At 38.6% G+C, this 26,212-nt stretch overlaps 2 protein-coding genes across 5 annotated transcripts in view; both read right to left on the reverse strand.

Moving 5' to 3' along the window:
* Nucleotides 1-26,212, reverse strand: part of LOC128013988 (annexin A2) — a 327,457-nt gene that overhangs the window by 45,089 nt on the left and 256,156 nt on the right. The window lies entirely within an intron of this gene.
* The window catches only part of LOC128013979 (OTU domain-containing protein 7A-like), a 73,745-nt gene continuing 55,328 nt past the window's right edge, over nucleotides 7,796-26,212 (reverse strand). For all 4 annotated transcript variants that reach the window (XM_052597190.1, XM_052597191.1, XM_052597193.1 and 1 more), the window contains exons 9-13: nucleotides 23,278-23,405; nucleotides 22,466-22,615; nucleotides 12,577-12,691; nucleotides 11,761-11,845; nucleotides 7,796-11,489 (exon numbers count right to left, since the gene is read on the reverse strand). In XM_052597190.1, coding sequence (XP_052453150.1) covers nucleotides 9,972-11,489; nucleotides 11,761-11,845; nucleotides 12,577-12,691; nucleotides 22,466-22,615; nucleotides 23,278-23,405 — 1,996 coding nt within the window. In that variant the 3' untranslated portion in view covers nucleotides 7,796-9,971. The remainder of the gene's footprint in view (nucleotides 11,490-11,760; nucleotides 11,846-12,576; nucleotides 12,692-22,465; nucleotides 22,616-23,277; nucleotides 23,406-26,212) is intronic.

A 26,212-nucleotide genomic window follows, 5' to 3' on the forward strand; every position in this document is an offset into this window, starting at 1 on the left:
TAGCATAATACACATGTTAATATTAATATAAATATCATATATTAATTAAATATTTGATTCATACTAATACATTCAAGTGTAAGCATAGGTGTGAACAGCTATTTAAAAAGTTAAATAAATAAAAATAAAACTTTTTTTTATTATACATATTTTGAAAAACATCTTTCAAATAATTTCATATTCCATTAAATTTATTTGAAATAATTTAATTTATTACTTAATAATATGCTATTTGTTTATCATTGATTATTTAAAATATAAATGACATTTTTTTAAATCTATAAAACCTTTGATTTAGTATATCAGTTTTCCCAGAGGTTATTGTTCATATATTATTTTGAATAAATTATTGTATTTAATTACTATTTTTATTTTAATTATATAAATATTTACTCATTAAAATAAGCATATGATGATCTTATTATTTAAATATTTTAGTGATACGCAGACACACATGCATGTTATTTAAAAAAATATTAAATTAGTTTAGTATTTACAATACTAATGTATTTACAATCTAAATCTAAAAAAAGATTTTCCCCTATAAATCAATTGATTTAAATTATTTACATAATTTTTAATAAATTATTTTATTTTAATTATTATTATATTATCCTCATGGACAGGATGACCAACTGGATTTCCACTGTTTTATATAAGTTGAAAAAGTTTTAAAGTATGTCAAATAATCGTTTTCATCAGGCTGCAAAATCCATCAAACTATAAAGACTTGCTCATTTCTATGCTCAGTAACTTCATTACAGACTCTTGAGACTGTACTCCTTAAAGATATCCGTGACACACAGTATTTGGCAGCCCTGAGCGCACTGCAGTCCCTGGCTCTGAATATCAAAAGCTTTGGCACGCAGAGCACAATTCTAGGCAGACTTTGCATCACAAAATCACCCGAACCCTTTACTTCACAGCCAATGGCTGCACTTGTTGCTCAGCAGGATTCCAATAAGAAGTGAGAACAGAGAAACGCCTGTTGAGTGGAATAATGCGCTCCGATACGTCTGTCTGCAGGAAGTACACCTTGTTCTTGGCATTAGTGCGCTCATGCAAATATTTACTGTAAGTGATGCAGGGACATGTCAACAGAGACCACAAAACAGGTGGCATTTGTGTCTTCTGTCTAGTCATTTGCAACACTGAACAAGGCCTGTGTTAAATAGAGGGTCAAGATGGTGCAATGTGGCTGGCACATGTGCGTCGCATCATACGCCATGTGTGTAAAGTGATATATTTCACACAGACAAAAGACTGTTTTGAAAATCTGGACCACTGCAATATCAAATAAGGGCCAATTCAAAACTAAAGAATGAGTGGCCCACATTTTGTCCCACTCAGTTATGCAATGAAGCAACACTTTCAAAATTCACAACCACCCACTAACTGGCCTGTATTTCTCTGGTTATTCTCATTTTCAGGCCTGTTAAGGAGAATGAAATTGCTAAAAATATGCTAAGAGAGAGCTGGTGTGTTTCCACCTCGTCTGCTCACCTGCTGTCTCTCTGTCTGTCCATGATCTGTCTCTCTTTCTGTATCAGATACATGCACCCAGTTTCAGATTCCCCTGCTTTTATGTCCCATGAGACTTGTATAAAAACAGATTACAGAAAAATTGCCAGGGGGTAAAACAAAAGTGACAACAAATGTATTATTATCATTGCAAGATGTTTATTTGTATATATATTTTAATGCATAGTCCTATTTATTTAATATCTTGCCATTTTACTTTGTTTTTATGGAAATGGAAATATAGTTTGCACGCTAAAATATAAAAGGAGGCTGAAAATGAGGGGTTGAGGGGTTGAAAAAATAAGAAGCATTGTCAGTGTACCATCAGATGATTTTGAAACAGATTTCAAAGTAAAAAATAAATGAATAAAGTTTTCCTTTCAAGACATTAAATCTATGATTTTTACATTTTTTTCATTAGTTAAATACAAAACAACTACAAAACAGTTAAATCACCCTGACATTTGTGACAGCAGCAAACAGAAACATGCATATTAATACCGAGGTCAATGCTCATCACAGAAATGGTGTATTCAGATGAACGTATGTATGCAGTGCATTTTTTTATGTATTTTTGAATAAATCAATAGATCCGGATGCATGTTTTGAACCACTTGTACCTTGAATATCCTGGGTCCAGCAGTCAATCAGACAGAGACAGAGAGACAGGAAGACGCATCATTCATTTCTATCCCCCTCAGTGAGTGATCATACTGCAGTGGGAGCCAGGGAGCAAGAAAGACAGACCATGTGAGCCCAGAGAACGAACTGTTCCTCTGCTAAACGTGTGTGTGTGTGACTGCTGGTGGGTGGAGGGGTAAGGGAAAAGATTAAACAGAGAGAGCGAGAATATCATATTTTCTTTATCTCTCTCTCTCTTTCTCTATCTGTTTTTGATTTCACCAGCTGGGATGCTAAATAGCAACCTGCGGTCAATGTGAGGCCAGCGATCATTTGACAAGCATGTCATTCAGTTTTGTGGCACAGTGGCTTTTGAGCATCAACGCGACTGAGTCGAAAACAGACACGGGGTGTATAAACTAGAAAAGAAAAGAAGGTGTGTGTGGGAGACAGAGAGAGGCAGTGAGATAAAGAGTGGGTGAAGCCGTGTGTGGTTGTGCTGGGTGATCAGGACTCAAGCTTCACAAGCTCAGACTGTGAGTGGGCGATTCTGTGGGTGCTGTCATGGTGTGAATCTCCTCTGTCCCTCATGTACTCCAGCATGGCAAGGGGGCGGCACCGGGTGGCACTAGTGCAAACTCAATGCCTAACCTAGAAACCATACTGCTAATGTGGGTCTGATGCTGATCCCATGCTGATCCTAAAATAATGGAATGCAAGCAAGATATTAGCATAGCAAATTAGCTTACTCTAGATAATTCAGCCTATTAAAGGTGCAGTTCACCTAAAATTGAAACGTACTCACCTCTGTTGTTGTCTGTTGAAGTTGTCTCTTCACTGGAACAGATTTGGAGAAAAGACATTACAAGACATTAATTGATGGACTGGTGTGGTGTGGATTATTGTGATGTTTTTATCAGCTGTTTGGACTCTCATTCTGACGGCACCCATTCATTGCAGAGGATCAATTGGTGAGCAAGTGATGTAAAGCTAATTTTCTCCAAATCTGTTGCAATGAAGAAACAAACTCATTTACATTTGGATGGCCTGGGAAAATTTTTAGCATATTGGTTTTTGAGGGTGAACTATTGCTTTAAGCAGGAAACTCTTTTATATTATGATGATATAGTCTGTTCTGCAGACAACAAAAACAACAACAAAATTGCCGAAACCTTTTTATACTACATCAAGATGCAGTTAAAGGGTTAGCTAAAAATTAGCTTGTGTTTCCTCACCCTCGAGGCATCATAGGTGTATATGACATGTTTTATTATGAATGCATGCACTTTTTTTGATGACTTGTATGGACTGTTCAACAGCAACATCCGCTGACTGATTGAGCATGGAATAGCCAGGATGATTTTTAATATAACTCCAACTGGATTCATCCAAAATAAGAAAGTCATATACACCTAGGATGCCTTTAGGGTGAGTAAAACATAAGCTCATTTTTGGGTGAACTAACTCTTTAAGCCTTTCTGGATAAGACAGTGAGCGGGGAACATTTTTCTCTGGGGAGACATAGATCTCAGACACACCTTAACTAGCATAATCTGAACAGCCCGTGTACCGTATATAAGCCGATTTAACAGGTTTATGGGAGCACAAAGTTCCTGAAATCAAATAACACTTCAAACTTCTGAATCAAAGCAGGCTTCGATGGAAAGTTTTTTCATTTAAGGTGCTGCAAACCATTTTTCATTGCAAAATTCATTGCTTAGTGGAAGTAAGCAAAGTGGACAAAACCTGATGCACGCTGTTACTTCTAGGATTGTTGTACAAACTCAAAAAGCTAGACTACCTAATGTAGCAAAAATGGTAACATTTTTAGGATTTACCATTTCCATGCAAGAAATTCTCAAGTCTCAAGTAAATTTATCTCTTTAGTTATCTCTGGTCTATTTAAAATAGCCTAGACTGATTTGAATATTTTGTCTATTAAAACGGCAGCTTTGTTGAAGATCTAAAGGGAAACGCATTGCTAAAACAGCAGTGATCCATCTTCCATGCTGTTACAGTCAGTCCTCTTGTTTTAATTTAAATGCTCAATGATCTTGGCTGAAAATAAGCATGCATATTTATTAGAAGCTTCATTTCCTCTTTTTGGTCTCATTATGTCAGGGCCAAAACAGACACCGCTGTTACCAACATGAAAGTAAAGATGATAATTAGTGTTTCTGATAAGGGCGTTTGTTGGAAAATTGCTTCCATACAAGTGGCAACACAGATCACAGGGTGTGTCTCCATCTTGGGGCTTCTCGGGTCTCTGCCAAAAGAGCAAAGCTGTTGATGGTTTCAATTGCAACCATAAATCTGACGGACACACACAAAAGAAAAGACAGTTCTTGTTCTCTTTCTTTGCGGTGTCTCACTGTCTCTTTCAGAAAAAAGGACCCTCCCACCAGTGAGTATTTTGGTTGTTTCTTTTCTTCGCTCATCTACAGTACATCGCCTCCACAGGGTGGGCTGGTTCACCTGTACAAAGACCTTTATGTTCTCCTTCACTCTTTCTAACATTTTATGTTCGATTGGCTACACAGACAACTAGTGTGCTAAACAGGACATGAAAAGGACAAAGAAACATACTTATGAAAATGTTATGGCATCATCTAACAAGGCTAATGGGGTCATGCCAACCTGCTAACCCTTGTGCTACAAGAGAGGGAAAAACAACAACAACAAGAAATTGCTTGGGAACATGGTTAGGAAAAAAACAGGTTCACATGAAAGAGATTAGCTTTTAGCATACTAACAGGGTTAATGTAGCCATGCTAACCTGATAACCCTTGACTACTTGATATGGCTAAATAGCCTAAAGTACAAAATACAGGTTTGAATGAAATATATACTTTAGATTTTAGCTAATGCAGCCCTGCTAACCTGATAGACTTTGACCCTGTGTTGTAAATATCTTACAGAAAAGAAAAACACAAGAAAATGCTTCAGGACATGGGTAGAACAAAAATCCAGGTTTGCATGGAAGAGATACTTTAGGAGTCAGCATGTTAACTGGGCTAATGTAGCTATGCTAACCTGTTAAACCTTGGTCCTTTGCTGTACACAGCCTGAAGAAAACATGACAAGAAAGTGCTTGGGAAAATGGTTAGGACTTTAAAAAAAAAAACAGGTTTACATGGAATAGACATTTTAGCTTTAAGTACACTAACAGGGCTAATGTAGCTATGCTTACATGGTAAACCATGACCCCTTGCTGTAAACAACCAATGGAAACAAAAATATGTCAAGAAAATTCTTGTGAAAAAGGTTTGCATGGAATAGATAAGCTATGCTTACATATTAAACCATGGTCCCTTGCTGTAAATATTCAACCAAAACCAAACAAACAAAAAATAATAAAATGCTAGTGAAAAGGACAAAATACTAGTTTACACAGAAAAGCATGGAAACATGGCCCACTGTAATTTTAACACCATTTTAGGACATTTTTTATTTATTATATACCTGTTGTTTTTATTGCTTATAAGTATTTCTTACAACAAAGCTTTTCAAGGCTGCATGTTACTGTGAAATTAGCAGAGGCAAGCATATTTTACTCTGCTACACATAATGCCTGAGAACTTGTGGTAAAGAATGGCGTAATGCTTTAATAGCATGAACTTTGTTTGTGGTATCAACAGTCGGTAGAGTCAAGACTGTAAAGTGTGGACTACGTACAATGGTACACTATCGCTGCCTTGTGCTGTTATGTACTGTAAGGCACAATAAAGAATTGGCTGCAATGTCACAAGACCTCTAGTTCTAGAAACACATGACAGCATGCCATGCCCCAGCACAGTACACTTTCTCCTTCTTCCTCTCCACCAAAGGATCACAAATAACATGCAGCAAAGAACTGCGTGACCCTATACTGTCTCTCTCTCCTGTTTTCTTTTTCACATTTTTCACATTCTTTTGAGATACTGCAAGCCGCCAAACAGAAAGTCGGATTATTGACGAGAGACTTGTGAGTAAAAAAAAAAATATGGGCAGGGAGATGTTTTGAAGAGAGCTGTGCACAAACGCAAACTAGGTCATGGGAGAGTCGTATAGGGGCCATTCTGCTGAGTGATAGATGGCAGTGTGTCTTTGCATCTCTGTGCGTGCTGCTTTGAACGGAGATGTGTTCACCTGCCTTCTTGAAAAGAAAACCATCTTTCTCTTCCTACTTACCCCTTGAGAGGTCAGGGCCCTACACGTATGTCAGAAGTATTTTGATTTTCATGTTCAGAACGTAGTACCAGAAAAGGGCTCAGATGTTCCTCCAGAGAAAAAGCTCTCCGTAATCTCGCATGTCTTTGCGAGTTTCAGAAGAGATAACATCGGTCATTATGCTGAAATATGCCAAGTTTCCAATCAAGCACCTTCAGTCGAACACCAGAGATCTGAATATGAGCTCAAACACCTCTCAAATAAAATGTTTGCATGCAATCCTTTTGCAATCGTATGCATAAGTGGACATTTCTGATCTGCTTTAGACTTTGGATGCTTTGAGATGTTGCTGTGATTCTAATCCAAACATCTGTGCAATTAGGGGTGAAATGAAACAATCATAAGTGAATGTTTGAGATTGTGTAAATGCAGCTTTAGGGTGTGTGATAGCAGTCCATGTTGGTGTTGTATATTATTGCTTCTGTATGATTATAAGGTAAAACAAGGGCACAGAATCACACTGTTGAGACTTCCATATGCCTGCCCACCTTAAGATCACCATGCCTAAATAAAACATAAATTAGATCACTATTTTTACTACATTTAAATAAGTATACAACTTGATACTGTTAAAAAGCCCCGCCCTCTCTTTGAAATCCACTGATAAAACTATGGTGAACAGGTTGCTAAGTCATTTTACATCTTTATGACAGCTGGAACATGGTTCAGTTCTTGGGAATGTGCCCTAGTTTCTGCATCAGCAGAATTATATCTTCCATACCATGTGCCCTCAGTAAAATGTGTGGGTGTGTCTGTGAACATTTAGCAAAAACTTGAGAGTATCCTGTTTCACGACAGTCATAAAAAAAAACCCATCTCACACATGATACAAATGACATTTGTCCCTAACAGATAAGCCACCATCGCGTTTTGCAATTCAAGATATTTTGCAGTCTCAAAGGGAGAAGGGGCTTAAAATATGCACGACAAAAATTTTAAGACTGACCTAAATCATAAGAGTTATTAACCTCCCATTCTTTAAAGTGACCTGAATTGTGTTTTAAAGTCTCTGGCCTCTGAAATCTTTTGTGTATAGTAGGTGAACAATGTCCGCCTCAAGTGAACATGCAACAATGAGAGTTTATTGTCAGGGTGAGAGTTTTCTGGCAGATGTTAAACAGGTGACTGGTGGGGCAGCTGTTTGGTGCTGTGTTTCATGCTAATGGCATGGTCCACGACTGACAGTAACTACTGCAGGGATATAAAGGCCGGACATCCCTAGACGTGCAGTTTTATACTAGATTCTATTCCAGTTTTGTGGACTCAATCATATGAGAAGTCAGACAGTCTAATGTGGGTGTGGTATACTGTAGACCGAAGCCGAGAGCGCTGCTCAAATTACAGAACGTTGAGGAAAAACACACACGCAGACACGCAAGTATGCAAGCACACAGACACACACCTTTCTTCTGCAGGAACAATTAAAAGAACCACAGACACCATATTTAACAATAAACTAATCTTATTTTGTCTCTTTTTCTCCTGCTATTTACATTGGTACCTAATGTGCAAATTAATAATTTAAAGTAGTGTAAAACTCTCAAATTAATACAAAATCATATTTTACAATTCTAAGACGGTGAGAGTCCATGAGTTTGCCGAATATAAAGGAGAAAGAGGAAAAGCAGGAAGATGGGAAGTGAAAGACACACATGATTGTGGAGGGGTAGAAACATGGGAAGAGAACCAAGCAGTGGACATCCTTGGCCAGGAAAGACTAAACACTTACAGAGACACGGTGCTGGTCACCTGAACACCACCACACAACAAAACACAGCAAGCACTGCTCTTATGATAATCTTGTCTATGAAGAAGAAAAGCACTTGGTTGGGCCTTTGCTTAGCAGAGGCACACAAAGTGGCTAACATGCTAGTCATGCTAGTTGACCTACAGTAATTGGTGTAATTATCGGTAACATCCTGATTTTCTAGTACACAATGAGAATTAGCGCTTTGAGCGTTTGTGTTTGGTAGCCAGTTAGTAGCTTAGCATGTTGTTGTATGTGATGGTTTTTGCACTGCTGTGATCAATATCGGCTTGTACCGTAAAATGTCTGATTTTACATTTAGAGATTTGGTCTGAAGAATATGTCCTAACCAGTCGTGATACAATCTGACAAAGAATAAATTCATCAGACTTTGTCCAAACTAAATACGACCGTGAAAACATATTCTGATAGGGTGTAAATTTGTTGTCACAGAATTTTCGTTTTTATTGTACACATGAAAATTTAATCTACTAACATTCCACATTGCACCCAGTTAGGACATTTTACACTGCTATGCAATCTAAGAGAGTCAAAGACCTAAAATGCTTTCAAGAGGTAGATTTGTACCTTTAAATATCCAATTTTACATTTATAGATATAGATGTTTCTATTTATATTATAATCAAAATTGTGTGGCTAAGACAATATTCCTGAGGACAAATGAAATGGAGGTGAAGGACCGTTTTGGCACATGAGAGGCTAGCATGGCAGTGTTAGCATGAGTGCTACAGAAAGTTGATGAGCGGTTGCCAATTGCTTGTAGCCAAGCTGTGCCATCAGTGAAGGTATAAAACAGTTGATGAATACACAGTTTCATAAGCTTTCCACCTTTTTTCCACTGCTGAAGCATATAAGGGTTTGCATTTCATATCTATCGTCTGTTAAGGTTGTTCTTGTAATTTAGCATTCACTATCATGACTGTGTTATATATTATAAATACAGAAAGCAATGAATGGAAGTCAAATGCTTACTGTATTGGATGTCAAGTTCAAGTAGCACACAATAGTGAGGTATCATTTGATATCACGATGGAATGCAAACCCTCCTATGTAGAGGCTTTTTATTACAATATACTGCAGCATATATATATATCAGACACACACCACAAAATCAATCCAAAAGCACACCTGATATGCCACATATTAAATATTTTCCACCATAATAATCCCTGTACAACAGACCTTATATAATCTTATCTATATCCCGTAGAATCATATTGGGAAAAAGTAGAATATGGCTGACGTCATGAATGCATAGATAAAAGGGGGAGGGGTGACAGTTGTTACCAAACTTATTGCTTTCAAAAAAATCAGAGTGCTGAAAAGTGCATCTCCCTCCCTTTGTAATTATTTGCAATGCACAGCAAATCAATGTTATTTTATATTAAGATTCCAAAGAGCTATGCTGTGAAATATTGCATTACAATGAACTCTAAACAGAGTTTTCCCTTCCATTATTTGGGAAGCTCCATAAGAGACTGACATATACTTTTACATCTCTTTCTGCAGGTACAAGGAGTTTTACGACACAGACTGAGCAGAATGCACAGACAAGAGCTTTTACTCTAGAACAAGTAAAAGACTGAATTAAATCGAACATAGGACAAACAATAACACAATCTCTGGCCAAAGCTGTAAACTGATTCTGGTTGCACTTCCTGTCATTGTAAAGCAGTGTTCGTTCGCTATTGAGAGTAAAGTAACAAGAATACAAGGAGGCCGATCTTAACTCTAGTAGGAAAATGTTATGCCAGTCCTTTGTATCGCTTGCAAAGTGCAAAAAGGTGGTGGTGTTGCTGTTTTTTTTTCACACACATTGGGGGTGGCTATATATGTGTGTGCATTTGCAGGGCTATCCAGGTCGGTGCACCTTCCCCTCTCGTTCCCTGTGTTTCAGCTCCTCTCTATAACAGTATGAGCAAAAGTTCTCAGTCTCGGGTCGGCCATAGAAGGTGCAGTTCTCCCTCCTGCAACGTTTCTGCTGAAAACAGTACATTGGACAAACACCACTCTGCCCTTTGGTTTTGTCCTGCCCCAGCCAGGCATGGGGCACCGGGTCTTCATCTGCAAACTCCAGACAGTCCCGGATGTCGCCAGTGTTGAAGCCGTTGGTATAAGTGTGGGACTTATGTTCCCCAGGCATGTTGTACGGGAGGGTGTCTATGGCATTAATCGTACGGATACCAGACATGCGGGCTGGACTGTAGCTCTGAGAGGACAGTGAGCGGTTTTGCTGCGGGTAGGTAGCACAAGTTTTGAGAGTGCTGACCATTGGCTTGTAAGACTCATCTTGGTAGCTGGATGACTGCACATTGACATCCCTGAGATGGATGACATTGTGCCTCTGGATAGGTGGCGTATGGCTATAGTGAGCTGAAACAGGGACTGGTCCAGGTCTCTTAGCATCGTTACTAGGGGAGGAGAAAGGGACAGGGGACATGGAGGATCCTGGGATGGAAACTGGGATGGGTATTGGGACAGGAGAAGCAGCAAGCTTTGGGCTTCCCCTTTCTTGGACCTTCACAGCCTGGGAAGGATTATGGCTAGGTTGCAACACCGGTGAGCAACTCTCAGGTGGAGAGCTATCTGAACGCTCCCTTAGGAAAACACTCTCCTGTTCAGGCTTCTTTAGTGCCACCCCATTGGTCTGAGGCTTCTTCTCCACCTCAGCCTTTCTCTTCTGTTCCTGCTCAGCGCTGAAGCGTTCTTGGGCACTGCTTAGGTAGAAGCTGATCATCTCTTCATGGAACTGGTGTCGGTGGCTTGTAAGCAGCAATCCAGCGAAGATGAATTTGCGCTCACCCTGCATGGCTGCCCGAAGGATGTTCAGGCTGAGTTTGACATCTGTGCTGTACTTCCAGTTGTCCAGTGTCCGATCACCCGAGTTTTTGCCTGATCCTGGCAGTCTCTCAACAGGTGAGCTACCAGAAGCACGGTCTGTAGGAGAGGGACTGGTTGCCTTTTCTGAGGAGGATGTGCTGGCTGACTGGCCTGACTCCTCTTTGCTTCCTTTTCGTGTTTTTGAGTCCTTTTTCTTGGATTTCTGCTCTCCGTTCTCTAACGTTCGACCATTTGTTGAAGTGGACTTGTTGATCTTGCCATGAACAAGTCCTCCAAGGCCACCCATATTCTTCTTAAGTTTGATACCCAGTGTCTTGCTGAAGCTGCCCAGTTTGTTGGCTACTGAATCAGCCCTTGTTTTATCTTTGTCCTTTCGCTGCTTGTCCTTGTCCTTCTCCTTACTCGACTTGCCATTATTGATGTTGGAGTTACTGCAAACAGACTCCCTGTCCGAGTCCATGGATTCTGCCAGAGACTGTACATCCTCACCTGCAGAGGCAGTGGGTGACTCTGGCTGAGCCAAGGGAGCCTGTAATAGATAGATCAGGAGGACATTAGGACTCAAAACTGTAGTCACCTTTAGCAGCAAGTACTGCTGTCAAAAATGTTAGAAAAGGGGGAAACAACCTTGTTCCTGGAGGGCTACCATCCTTAAATCAATTATAACTTAACCAGTTATTTAAGGTTTCAGGAATATTTGTAAACATAGCCAGGTGTGTTGGAACTTATGTCTGCAAGAAGGTAGCCTTCAGGAGCAGGGTTTGCAACCCCTTTCAACCAATAAATGGACGACCACTTACCCTTGTTTCGGAAGGAATTCGAATCCATGTTACATTCATGTAGTTGTGCAGAAGGTTTAATTTAGCTTCCAGTGATAGAATAAGACTAGAGAGAGAGAGAAGAACATAATCACACATCTCTTCTAAAACCTAATTTGTAGCTCAAAAGGTTTATCAGCTCAAATGAGGCATTAAATAATCTTGTAATCTCTTACGTGCCAATGACGGAATGGAAGATATTACAAACTATTTGAGGCATGCAACTAGGAACACAATCAGTGCCTAAATCTATTCACCAGGGAACTACAGTATTTATCAGTCCATTATGGAGCCAATGGACTGGGGGCCAAATGATTACAGTTACTTCAGCACGGATGTTTCTTTTGGTTTCTGTTCTCCCTTAAGTAAGTCATGGCTGGGGTGGTGCTGCTGCAATTTATTTATATGCATTAACTTGCTGACCCCAGCAAAGTTTCTCAGATTTAAAAACATCCTGTACAAGTCATCTTAACCATAAGACTAAATGCAATAATATGCAAGTTATAAAAGCCTGGAACATGTACATGAGTCTTTAAGATATGACAATCAAGAGCCGATCAACCTCTGTGAGGTTAATATGACCTGGTGCCATGTGCTGGGACCTTCTGTACAGATTTAGTCCAATTTAATCCCTCATATGGTAGTGATAACATAGAGATAGTGGCTTTTATTTGGCCTCAATTGACCTTTGTCTTAATTACCCCTTATTTAGGCTAGAAACTGCTCATAAGTTATTAAATCGCTCTAAGATTGCAGTAGTGGTGGATTGAGGATGAGAGAGAAAAAGAGGGGTCTTACTTTGCCAGCTTGGCATTGTCGTTGTCATCCCTCCCCCACTCCCAGTCCCTCCCAGGGTCCACCGCGAAGTGAAGCGCTAGCAGCTTGTGCTCAGAGTCGGTCAGTGGGATGACGGCTGGAAGGGAGGGACAAAAAGAGAGATGAAAGATTTTGATGTAACGTCCAAAACAAGGTTGCAACCAGTTCCCGAACAGATTGAAACAAACAGTGGACCTAGTTTTTGACTGGATACTAGGACTAGGGAAGAGGTGTACTTGATTAGATAACACTGCTTAGCTACTGTACTTTTAAATGAATGGTTTGCCCAAAGACTAAGGTTCTGTCATTATGTTTGATGTTACTTATTTTTGCCATAGCCCTCATATCAGATTTAGCAGGTGAAGTTTATCAGTGCATAGTGGCCTAAATGTATGGACTGTTCCTCACACAAAGTGAATTACATCAGATTTTCATTTTTATGGTGAACGTTTCCCCAAAAACTGCAACAGTGGTTCATTTCTTTCAGAGAATCTTCAGTTACTCCTGCACTACAAGATATGACAAAACTGCAAAAATGTAAGAGAAACAAAAAAAATCATATTTCCATGATTCCAACACCCATTTAACAGGAAAAAGATTTCAACATTAATCAAGGGCTATGTTAAACGTAATTTAACAGGCCTGGGTGCGGCACTGTTTCCTAAAAATAAAATATCACGGCCTTCCATCCATTCTAACTACTTCTCCTTTTCCCCCTTTCCCATCACTGTGACTAGTCTTTTTAAACCACATACACCAGACAGAATGGAAGGGAAAAAGAGAGAGTGAGTTGAAAGAAAATAGATAAAGAGAGAGATTCAGTTCTCGTGACTGTTGGAAAATACAGCATGTTTGAACAGAGGACGTTCCAACCCCTTCTGTCACAACCATACACTCACAAAAACGCACACACTGACAGAACAAACTGTCTCCTCTCCTCATGAACGGCCTGCCATTTGCCAAGGGACTGCTGGGTAGAACTCACGGTGTACCAATGATGAACATACTGCTCTTCGATGACTCATTTACATGACACTATGCAGAGTAGGAGTGAGAGACATCAAGTCACAGTAATGAGTAAATGTGTGTGTGAAAGAAAGAAAAGGTCAAGGAAAGAAAAAAAGTGGAGATAAAAAGTAGGAAAAAAATTCTAATCATGATATGGATGTGTAAGATTATTATACCACAAAATTAACATTCAAGATTTTTGTTAATGAAACACATTTTTAAAATATGCAAGTTATTACACAAATCTACTAATATGACACAAAAAAGGAGATTATACCAAATATAAGGACTAAGGACAATTTTAAAACCTATTATTAAAAAATAGCAGTTCAAATCATTATGTCAAAATAATCTCTTTTTTTATTATGCAACCCTAGTTTGTAGAGAAGTGTACCATCTAGCCATTTTCCACAGTAAGACATGAGCATGCTTGAAGCACACTTCCTCCCTGTTGAATTTTCAATCAACACACGACTTTGCCTCCTACCCACGTCTTTTAATTCACAATCCTGGCAACAAGAAGCGCCAAAAATGTCCAGCTGGTCTACTGAACATTCATACAATCTAAAATCCCAGTCCACCCTCTAAGAATGTCTGACTTTTATTCACTTCAAGCTCATTTTGTCTTAAATATGTACGTTTCATTCAGTTTTTGAGTGCATTTTCTCAAAAAACAAAGGAATTATTATCCACAATAGAATTACAATCTCATATCATTATTGTATCATAGTACCAGCACAGTACTGTTTTTTGAAGGATGACAAAAGAACACAATTGTCAATGGCCACTTTTTTGTATTCAATTCCTCCAATGGAGTTTGGTGAGTCAAACAAAAGAGCACAGAGATGAATCATCACATTGTAAACTTTGATAAAAAAAAAACAAAACAAAAAAAAACTTAGGTACAAAAAGGCAAAATGAAAGTTTTAGTTGTAACAAATCATGTAAAATTGTCTGGACAAGGTGGTCTCAGCATGGGCCTATGGAGCAATTCTGTATACTCCATGGGAGTGGGAGTCACTGCTAAGCTGTTATGATGTGCTTCTTGCTGATTGGAGAATCAAAGTCTCTCCTCAGGATTATGGGTAGTGTAGTTATACAACAGGAATTTAAGAAACATTTTTGGATATAAAGCCAAGATAACACTAACTAAAAGAAGAATATATAATTTGCTTCGCAATCTCAAATCTCATATTCAAAAATGTTTCTTTAAAAGGAATGTTATTCCAAGAACAACAAAAGATATTGATCCAAAAAACCAAAAACCTCTTTACCCTAATTTACCCTAACCATGACGTTCTTTTCACTGTTACTGAAACACATAAACTTCTGGCGCATTTGAGGCTATGAGGTTTCTTCCAGTATTTTGTGGGTCAAATTCTTGGGGAGTCACACCAGGACAAGAAAGAGCATCCAAAGTTCAAACTGAAAGAAATGTAGGTGGAATTCCCAAAGCAGAGTGCACACTGTTCAGAATAACACACAAAATCCTACACGTGGGCAGGCACTCATACATAGACCTAACCAACAAGTACCCCATTGTGTTCCCCGTTGCATACACAGATACAGTTTCCCATCCGAGAAGGGTCAGACGGTGAACACTGCAGCTATGTGGGGTTGTGTCCCGATTCCTACACTGCAGCTGTCCTCCCTTCTCTGGTCCAGTGTACACACTAACATGCTTCAGCTTGCACTCTTTTTTGCATTTGGGCCAGTTCCAGGTCCAAACACCGCCACTGCCAGTTCTACCTTGGGGGACTGGAGCATAAAGTATTTTGTATCCATTCTGGCAGTCGTGTAGACCTGTCCTTGACTGACCCACCTCTATCGCATACATTCAAAACTGTGACGTCAAGGCCACGCTCTCTGAAGGAGTGAGGGGCGTTGTTTCCTCAACTATCTGTTGGTATTCAGTACCCCTACATTGCCTGTCTGTTGTTATAACCAAAATACATTGACCGGATAAACAAGTGAGTGATAATGGACGAGTAATCATGAGATGACGAGATTGCAAATAAGGTCCTTCGCTGAGCGCAGCGGTGATAATACAAACAGAAGTTGTTGACAGACAACATTGCTCATGGAGTCTGACATGCTACATTACAAGAGCATTACATGCAGAGTTTATTCCGTTGGCACGAGTGGAGGTTGATGTATGCAGACTGGGTCTGGCTGCACGACATGGCACCGCCTCAGGAAAGTTCGGCAATGAGCGGGAATATGTGTCATGTGAAGCATTTGTGATATAATCCTTTTGAGAGTGACTCCCAAAGCACTATTTCCCGGGATCGTTGTGGTTTTCTTGACTCTCCCCCTCTGGTGAGTGATATCAATCACTGCAGTTGTGCCCACTGAGGAAAACAATTAGTCCACTTTAGTCACGCAAACCATGCTTGTGCTTGATGAGGTGTGAATTTGGGAGTTTTCGTTCACAGTTGTGTATTTTACAGCCCCCGTAAACAATAATCGCGAGGCCAAACAAAGCTTTGTCGCGAATCTCTTAAATATGCGAATGGGAATGTGATTGCCTACATATTTTCCAGAGCCACATAAAACACAATCTGTACGCTTAAATATCTGCAGACCTCCCGATGCTCACAACTGATTGCGATGAGAGGAATCTGGATGTTTTTAACCTACGCTTTGCGTGAGTCGTGGCACAAGAAGGTTTTTCATTCTTTCAAGATGAAACTTTAAAAGCTGCCCGCCGAATGCCAAAGAAAATAGAGATCTTCGTAAAGCTGGACAGGCGTGTCTTAAAATAGCAATGCACATTTCCTTTTGGTTGACTGGTGTTATATAAAGTGTTACCACAGAAAAATTAAGGTGCATTAGAGAAGTGCTAGCATGGCACGTCACAGGGAAACCATTCAGTATGTCTGCAACGCGCAGGAAAATCTTAGGGGGAAAAAAACTTTGAAAGGGACCTAAATCACCAAAAGAGTTTAAATTCAGGGACATATTACAATTACCCTGTGGTTAAAAATAGATGACAAGTGGAAAAAGAGAAAAGTTGACCAAAGATGTTTAACCACATTTTGTTCTCCTTGACAAATTATTTTAGCTAATGGCTAATCTTAAGGAACGGGAAAGTTTGCTATCTTTATATCGACCAACTGATGATTTCATGAAAACAGCTTAATAAAGGGACTAAACCACATTTTAATTACAAAAAAGGCAAAAAGTTTCTGTAAGGAGTAGAGTCATAGCAAATACAATTAGCTTAATACAGCTGGGTCTGAAACTGCTCTCTATCCCCTATGTAGTGCACTACGTATATCATGTCGGCCATTTTGTAGTACTGTCTGAATTCTGAGTGAATGACTTCACTCCCTATATAATAGAAACAAACAACTTCATTCCCTACATTTATAAATTACTGTATATTTACAGTGCACTCTGATTTCAAGTTTACAATCTTTGTACACTTGCTGTAGCACTATTTCCCACAATCCAATGCGTAGAACCAACGAGTTGGAAGAATGTGAATGAGAGATGCTGTTTAAATCTTATATGTTTTACTAATTTACTGAGGTGGCATTGTTGTTAACTTACAAATGATGAGAGAGATGTGATGATAATTTGGTGGATGACTTAAAAATATTTGCTAATCAGCTGTAGGTAGTGTATTCTTTCTAATTCTATTTTCTGATATTGTTCACTCAACTGCTATACACTATATAGGGATTTAATGAATGAGTGCAACGTGTGCATGTGTGAATACGAGTCTGAACATCCATTTTTAATTTATAAGAAGAATGACAAGAGTATAGAGAGAATAAATTGGCTACTAATCTAAAGACACCATCAGGTTTCTAGCGTTCTGAATGTTGACACATTTCCTATTGAAACTGGAAGTCTGAGCTAGACTTACTGAATGACTTGTCTCTTTTCATTTTCAAAAGCTGTTAATGATGCAATTTTCTATTGCTAGTCAGAAGAATGTGGTATTAAGGGGTGGGGCCTTTTTCATTTTTAAAGGATTTGATTAGACAAAAAAAACTGACACACCCACAAGTGCAGGATGAGTCATCAATATTTCACTCTGCTTTTGTAGAAGAGAAAGACTACAATTTCAATGTGCAAATATGCTAAAAACAAATTATTTTAGTGACGTTTAGAAGTAAACTAATATATAGTTGTTAGTTTCAAAGCTAGCATACATCGAAAGCCACAAGTGAAATATTTCACGGGTCTTTTGACACAACTCTCTCTCTAACTCACACACAAAAGTCTCAGTGTTCTCGGGGAACCGCTGGCACCTGAACACACACTGGGCAGACGGGCACTCCCTGGCAGACCCCAGCGGAAGATCCGGGGGGAGGGGGGTCTCACCCATCAAGACAGCCACACAGAGACAGACTCTCCGTCGGGAAGTGGAAGAAAGGAGGTAGGGGTTTGGGAGGAGCAGATTAGGGCCTAAACCACATGCAGTGGTTGGCCTAGACTGATCTGCTCTAAATGGCAATGGTCAAGCGGTTATTTAGGGATGGAGAGAGAGAGAAAGAAAGCGGGTAAGAATAGAATCAGGGGAAATGAGTCAGAATGTGTGCATTTGTGTATATCAGTGGTAAATGTGTATATGAGACCTCATGGTGCTAACCATCTCCAGACACACGGCAACAGATGACATCACTCAGAGGAAACCAAGGCAAATATCCCTTGACCTGCATAGCATGAGCAGTTATTCCCAACTAGATGTATTTTTTTTTTAAGTTTTAGATTTTGTGTAATTAAATACATAGGACTTTTAAAGGGGGGGGGGGGGGGGGTGAAATGATATTTCATGCATACTGAGTTTTTTACACTGTTAAAGAGTTGGATTCCCATGCTAAACATGGACAAAGTTTCAAAAATTAAGTTGTACGTTTGAAGGAGTATTTTTGTACAGTTTCAGTACATACCACATACCACCTCTTGTTAAATTTCAGCCTCTGGATCTGATTCTGGATCATAAATATACGCTGAATCTGACTGTTAGCCATGGTTTGTTTTGGTTGGTTTTGTCCTCAAGGTAATGTCACAGCTTCCAAACGCTCTCAACGCAAAAGCCTACTGGCGCTCGTGATTCTTTAGCTCCGCCCACACGTCACGCCTCCAGCCGGTTGTGTTTTTCCGGGAAAAATCGGTACAGACTATATCTCTCTTATTAATATAATAAAACTAAAGACTTTTTGGAGTTATGAAGGATGCAGTACTACTCTATAGGTACTCAAGATTAACAGGATATTGAGTGAAAACGAGCATTTCACCCCCCCTTTAAAGTTGCTGATCGTTTTAAAAACTAATTGTGATCAATCTAGTCATTTTCCTTTAATGATTTTTCTTTCTGTTCGAGAAAAGAAAAATAGTATGGGTAGAGTACGCTGTCAGTTTGTATGGATGAGACCTTGCGTGTGATTTTCCATACTTGTGAAGCGATTATTGTATAATTTTACCATACAAAATGGCAAATCACTTTTAGAAATACATTTGCTATTAGGTCATTCTTAAGGAAAGTTTCTAACCTGTCAAAACTAGCTCAGGTCTTACGAAACTACTTGGTTAGTCAATTGTGTTTAGTTTAAAAGATAAAGATAATAAAAATAAAGTATAATATAATATAATGACAAATTTCTAAAACAGTAGTCCCCCAGTTTAGTGTGGATAAATTACACACTTCACAGAATGGTGGAGGTATTCCAGACAGGAGTATGCAAGGTGTTTTTCTTTTATTTTCCGAGTAGCTAGTCATTCATATCCTGGAGAAATGTGACTACAGTGAAGGCCTTTAATCTGTCAACAGCCCGCTGCTTCAAACCGACCACATGCTTTTGGGGTCAATGAGTATGTGAGGGTATGCTAGGAGGTTTCCTGCAGTTAACAGAAGGACAGCGCGCCATCTAGTGAGACACTCAACCAATGGTTCTCTGTCACCCAGACATATTATTCACATAAACTACAGACAATGCTGTTAATATTCAATTTTAAAGAACAAAATATGGTGCATCCAATATGCTCTTTAGACGTTTTTTTTTTATTGTCAAACTAACACGTGACTGGGACTAGATGCCAAATTTGTAACTTTTTTCTAATGAACATTTCTCAGGGTTAGTTCGGTTCTGGTTTGACGACAAATCTTTTTTTGTGTTTTTGATTTTTACTTATTAGAGGCATGTTTTTTAGAATATATGTGACAAGTTGTCATAATGGATCCTGCTAAAAAACAGACTATTATATGACTTTTGCTTGTATTCTGAATGGTATAACAAATATAAAACACAATATAAAAACTGTAAAATTACATTTTAAAATTGTAAGATCTAAAACATGTGAAAAATGAGACATTTATTCTAATTTAAAGTGTTTTTTTTTTTTTTTAACTCATTTGTGTAATTCAATTTTGGACTTAACAGTTAACATAAATATAGCCCATGTGACAACTAGCCCCGATGTCCCTTACAATATTGCTTTGATTTTTGATGGTGTCCAAAGGTCTCATGCCACAGGCAAGGTTTTGCTCATCCTTGGCAGTTGGTGTGTGTTTGTGCCTGGCAAATGCCCTGACTGTGAGACAACTGCAGTGTGTGTGTGTGTGTGAAGAGAACAGCTTGTACTGTACTGACAGCTTCAGTGTGTCAGTGAAACGGGGGTTGAAGAGAGAGAGAGAGAGAGAGAGAGAGAGAGAGAGAGATAAGCATGTGTGGATCTCTGCCTGCGTTCCCATTCAGCCCTAGACAACATCAGCCTGTTATGTGTTGTTTTACCTTACGCTCAAACTGGCACCACTGCAGTGAACAGAAAGACTTCTGACGGTGGTGGTGCACATTATAGTGCACATTACACTCTACTGTACAGATCGCAAGACAGACCATAAGGGTCTAGAATGGAGGCTCTAATTCAGACAGACAGCTAATAATGTCCTTAACTGGGAGCAAGACTCTCGGAGAGATAATTCCTTATATCTCAATCTCTAATCAACTGGCGTCTACAAAATGTGCTTTTAATAATTGATCAAAGGAAATTTGATTTCAGGTCTGCATTATTAATTTAGCCTTATATGAATTCAAATCCATTCTTTGCAAAAATAAAATAAAATAAATAAATCTAGATCATTTCAATTTTTGACGTCATTACGTCACGTCTGAAACATAAAGAAGTTGTCCCGGCTTGTTGGCTATATCACATGCGAGGATCCTGTAGATGGTGGATCATTTATGGCCTTTTTTCGCAGCAGCTAGAATAATTCAATGTATCATTGTGATGGCAGATTGTAATCCAGAAAAGATTATCTATTTATGAAACACATGCAAAAGAAATAAATGATATTCCAGTTGTAAATGTGCTTCTGATTAGCCTGGGATTACACAAGATGTGTATTTTAAAGAACCAGTTTGAAGGGAGTATAAATTGAACGGTATGACAATTAGAGATTGGACTGTACAGAAATTTTAATCTCCACACTAATACACACTTTACTCATATTCACGCAATGCTGATGTTGTTAACATGAATAATTTGAGAATAAAGTAAAACAATAATAATAGTATGCATGGTTTGATGTGAAATGAACTAATTTAGATTAAATCACCATTTGTAGCATGATATATTGTAATTCTTTTTTCCCCAGTTGGTCAGAACAAACGTGGCAGACTTGTTACTTAATTGTTCGGATGACAATATCTGATGAAAATTCTTATTTGGGTCATATATTCCAATATGTAGGCTAGAATCTGTGATTGTGAAGTACAGTAACACTGGGCGGTGACTGACTGCCACACACACTCCTCAAAACATTAGATGAATCCACACTGTACAACCCATTCCAGTACAACCCAAGCAAGGAAGATAATTCAATCTATGTAGCGCGCGGCGCCACTATGCTAGCATTTAGCATAGTGCTGGTAGTGCTCATGGAGCTCATTCCCACGAGCCTTAAAGCCAAGAGAGAATGCGCAAAAATTTTTTCCCTATTTAAAGATGGTTACATGAGTAGTTACACGAGTAAGTATGTTGACACAAAATAAAACGTGGCGATTTGTTAATGCGGATAAAATATGATAACTATAATGTATGGCTGAAGAGCCACGTTGGTTGTATTGACCGAAGTTAGAGGGATAGCGGGAGGGGGAGTTTTCAGGAGTGATGATATTACTATGATAATATCATATTCTATGATATTCTAAATTCTAAATTCATCCCTGTTTGGATCCTAAGGAATGAATAGTGTTAAGCTAAACGCTAGCATAGAGGCACCGTGTGCTACATCGATTAAGTGCATGCACTGAGACGGGAGAGGTACGTATCAACTCGTCTAAGTTGAGGGAAGAACATAGTGGATTATGGAAAGACGGTGGAGTTTTTCTTTTACAAAGTCTTGATTTTGTTTTGGTGGTGTACTATAGGCTCTCATACTAGGTTGTTCGAAAAACACATTATTTTTCATATATTTTACATTATTACAACACCTCTCTCCCCAGTCTGGCATGAACGGCTTGAATAGTTTCTGTATCTGTAGTAGCAGACTAACTAAAGTTGAAAAGTGAAAAAGCATAATAAGGCCCCTTTAAATATCCAATATCAATACTGATACTGTTTTTATGCCATTTCTCCAGATGTTTCATTTTCTTGTCTCAAAGCTTACTAAGTGGCTTGTAGTTACTTCGATATCTTGAACAGATTTTGAATAAGTTTTGGGTAAAAATTATTGCCTGTTAAAACTATTTCATCTACTTAACATTCCTGCCCTAAAGCATCTGACTGGAATTCACAGCAAAACCTTAAAGAGTCTACATTGGATTTTCTATCAGTTAGACATAGTTACTTAACCCCGGCTGTGTCATGGTGTTATGTGATCGTTTAATTCAGTCTGCTGTGCATCTACCTTGCTCTCTCTGCTGGTCTCTCTGCTCCATGGACACCAGGGCAGAGAAGTGGGCCTGGTCATAGGCCAGCACCAACGGGGAACAGTGACAGCGGTTCGGAGGCACCTCCAATGGCAGGTACAGCCCTCCAAAGGGAATGGGTGCAAACGCTGCAAGATAAGAACAACAAATGGTTAATTTCTCTGTATGACACTTAAATGAATCTATTATAAAAAAGTTAATGACTAGATTCATACTAAAATGTTTCATTGACATTGGTGGAACTGAATCTTAAAGGAATAATTCATCTAAAAAGTATTTGTATTTGTTTATTTATTTGAAATAAATGGCTAATATTCCCCTCCAGTGGATCATCTTTGGGTCAGTCCGACTTTGTGAATGAATCATTTACAATCTTGAATTGATTCATTGAAAAGGTTTGACTCAAAAGAATAGTTTGTTAATGAAACTACTTCTCTCATGAGCACTACAAGGGGAACTAGGGAAGTTTCTCACATAAAACCTTCCGCTTTGTGTCAGTTTTGAAGTCTGCATGCTAAAGTTTGTAAGAAAGTCATGGTTTGGAATGACACGAAGGGTGAGTAAATGACAGAATTTAAATCTGTAATCCTTTAGAAGCATTCAAGCATGTAATTACAGTCTCCCAAATTTGAGTTATCAGGTATTCGATAACAGCTTTAATTGGTTTTCAACTAGAAAATAAAGTTGTTTGCCAAAACATTATGAAGCCCGCTAGTGGTATAGATAAAAACCAGCACATTTTCCAGCTGGTAAAGCAAATGTGTTTGAGTTGTTGGATTGGGAGTCTTACCTTCCCCTCCAGAGTCTCTGAGCATGGTGTCCGCGATCACCACGATAGGTCTTCTCAGGACATGGGCCAGTACAAACACATGGAACTCCTCCAAGCTCTCGTAAACCGGGTCTTCTGAGTTATCCACCCTTTAGGAGACACACATACAGTGACATAATTGACAAACAATATGATTCTTTGTTTATAGGTGCGAGAAAGAAAATTAAACCAATATAGAACAGCTTCCAATTTACCATAGTGTTATGTCTAAAGATTGACAAATAATTCAAGTGAGCTTTAGACATGACCTGGCTAGCTATATAAAACTGCATATGAATTTGAAGGAGAAGTTTTGGATAATCATATTTTCTAAATCCATTATTATAATAAACTACACCTGCATTCAGAATGGACACACTTCTCTAGCTTACTACATATGCCTACTACTTTTTAAAAATACCATGCAAAGTATGCTTAGGATGTGAAAAATGCGTTTTTGAAAAAGCATAGTAAAAGAAATGGAATTGCATGCTTTAAAAAAATGATCAGTTACTCATTTCAAGCACTTTATCAGTACTAACCACCAAACCACACACACTCATACTGTGGGTGGCGAAACATCTACGCTGCCTTCAGAAAACAAGCAACAGTCACATTTATTGTCATATAGCAACATAACAATATAACACCTCATACCGCATATTCAGTAACAAAACAATATAACAACTTGTACTTAAATATATCACATACAGTATTGATGCAGGAGTTAAAGTGATAGTCTTCAAAAAAATGAAAATTCTGACATAACTCACCTTCATGTCATATCAAACCAATAAGACCTTTGTTCATCTTTGGAACACAAATTAAGATAATTTTGATGAAATCCAAGAGCTTTGTGACCAGACAGCAACACAACTGACACATTCAAGGCCCAGAAAGGTAGTAGGGACATCATTAAAATAGTCCATGTGACATCAGTCATTCAACAGTAATTTTGTGAAGCTATGAGAATACGTTTTGTGCGCAAAGAAAACAAAAATAACTTTATTCAACAGTTTCTTCTCTTTCGTGTCAGTGTTCAGCACACGTTCATGACAGTACCACGACGAAAAGAAGAAATTGTTAAATAAAGTCATTATCTTTGTTTTCTTTGCATACAAAATGGATTATTTAATGATGACCTTGCTACCTTTCTGGACCTCGAACATGTCAGTTGCATTGCTGTCTATGGCAGGTCAGAAAGCTCTTGGATTTCATCAAAAATTTCTTAATGTGTGTTCTGAAGATGAACAAAGGTCTAAGGGGTTTGGAACAACATGAGCGTGACCAACTAATGACAGAATTTTCATTTTTGGGTGAACTATCTCTTTAAAATGAAAGCTTCGGACATGTTTGCCATATTGTGAGAGTCCAGCATAATAAAAACCTTCTTTTTTCCATTGCGGCAATAAAGCTAAACACATAAAAAGCTTTTTAAAAGGCAAACCTCTCCAACTAATATCCTTCATGCGCAGTACTATCACTAACTGGATTATTCCTCATCACGCAGAGTGATTTATTAATGCATCCTTTAAATTATGCTGTCTTTTAAATCTCTTCTAGACTTTCAAAATACTGTATCAGACTTACTAAACATTGTAACAAAACATTTATTACCTGAATAAACTGTCATTTGAGGTTATTTTTATTTTTACATTTTACACAAGTCAAAAAAAAGGAACCAGTTCATATTTAGCTAACTATTGTGAGAGTTGACAGAACTGAGAAAAACAGGAAGCTATATTTTCCAATCCAGAAGACTCCGGGGCATGACCAGAGACCTGGCGGTTGATGCTTTCACTTCCAGTCAGTGTGACTTCAGAAGGCAGATTAAGGCTAAGGGGTAAGTTTCCTCCTGAAGTAAGATTTGGTCGAAACTTTTTCGAACCGCAGCGCTTCAGTTGACACTGCTGAGAGGAGAAACCAAACCAAACTGCTGTCTGCCAGCGCAGAGTTTCCACTACGCTGATCTGTGACCTGAGATCAACTGTACTGGTTGACACGCTCAGTTAAAGGTGAAATTACTTCTGCAGCACTAGCGTCACCAAATGGAACTGCAAAACTATGGACTGTTCTCAAACAGGTTACCCAAATACTCCTCGTGTCTGCCATTGGTCGAACACAAACTCCAAATGTATGCTATTGGTTGAACCAGGGTTGCTATGCTGGGCTGGCCAAATTACTCAAACAACAAAGAAATGTTTTGGAAACAACAAAGAGACACAGAGTTACACTTTGGAGAGGAATCGGCCTATAGTGGTCTCTGCATGTAAAACTGAGAAAGGAAAAAATATGGTAACACTTTACTTGAAGGGGTGTGCATAAGACTGACATGACACCATCATAATCATGACATGACACATGTCATGAATATGAAGGAGGTTTTATGCATGTTTATGACAAATGTCATTAAGTGTCATTCGCTCAATTATGACATTTTTAATGCAAACATTACATTGTTTGAGATGTCTTTGTTATGACAACTTGACTTTACTAAGACAACACAACCTGTCATAAATGTGTCATAAACATGACATAGCAGATTCATTATCAAACACTTAGCTTTATGGGTTAACATTTCATTAAACTGTCACGTGGTTGGTTTTGACATTGGCTGTCATGAAGCCATTATAACATTTTAATGACAAATTAAATTTGTACCACTGTAGTTGAGGTCAAGAAAAACATTCATGACACAGTTATAATGGCCTCATGACAGCCAATGTCAAAACCAATCACATGACAGTTTAATGTAATGTTAACCCATAAAGCTAGTGGTTTCTTAAAGGGATAGTTCGCCCAAAAATGAAAATTCTGTTCTCATTTACTCACCCTCAAGTTGTTTCAAACCTGTATGAGTTTCTTTTTTCTGCTGGACACAAAAGAAGATATTTTGAAAAATGTCGGTAACCAAACA

This window comes from Carassius gibelio, chromosome B25 (assembly GCF_023724105.1).
Source record: "Carassius gibelio isolate Cgi1373 ecotype wild population from Czech Republic chromosome B25, carGib1.2-hapl.c, whole genome shotgun sequence".
Lineage (NCBI taxonomy): Eukaryota > Metazoa > Chordata > Actinopteri > Cypriniformes > Cyprinidae > Carassius > Carassius gibelio.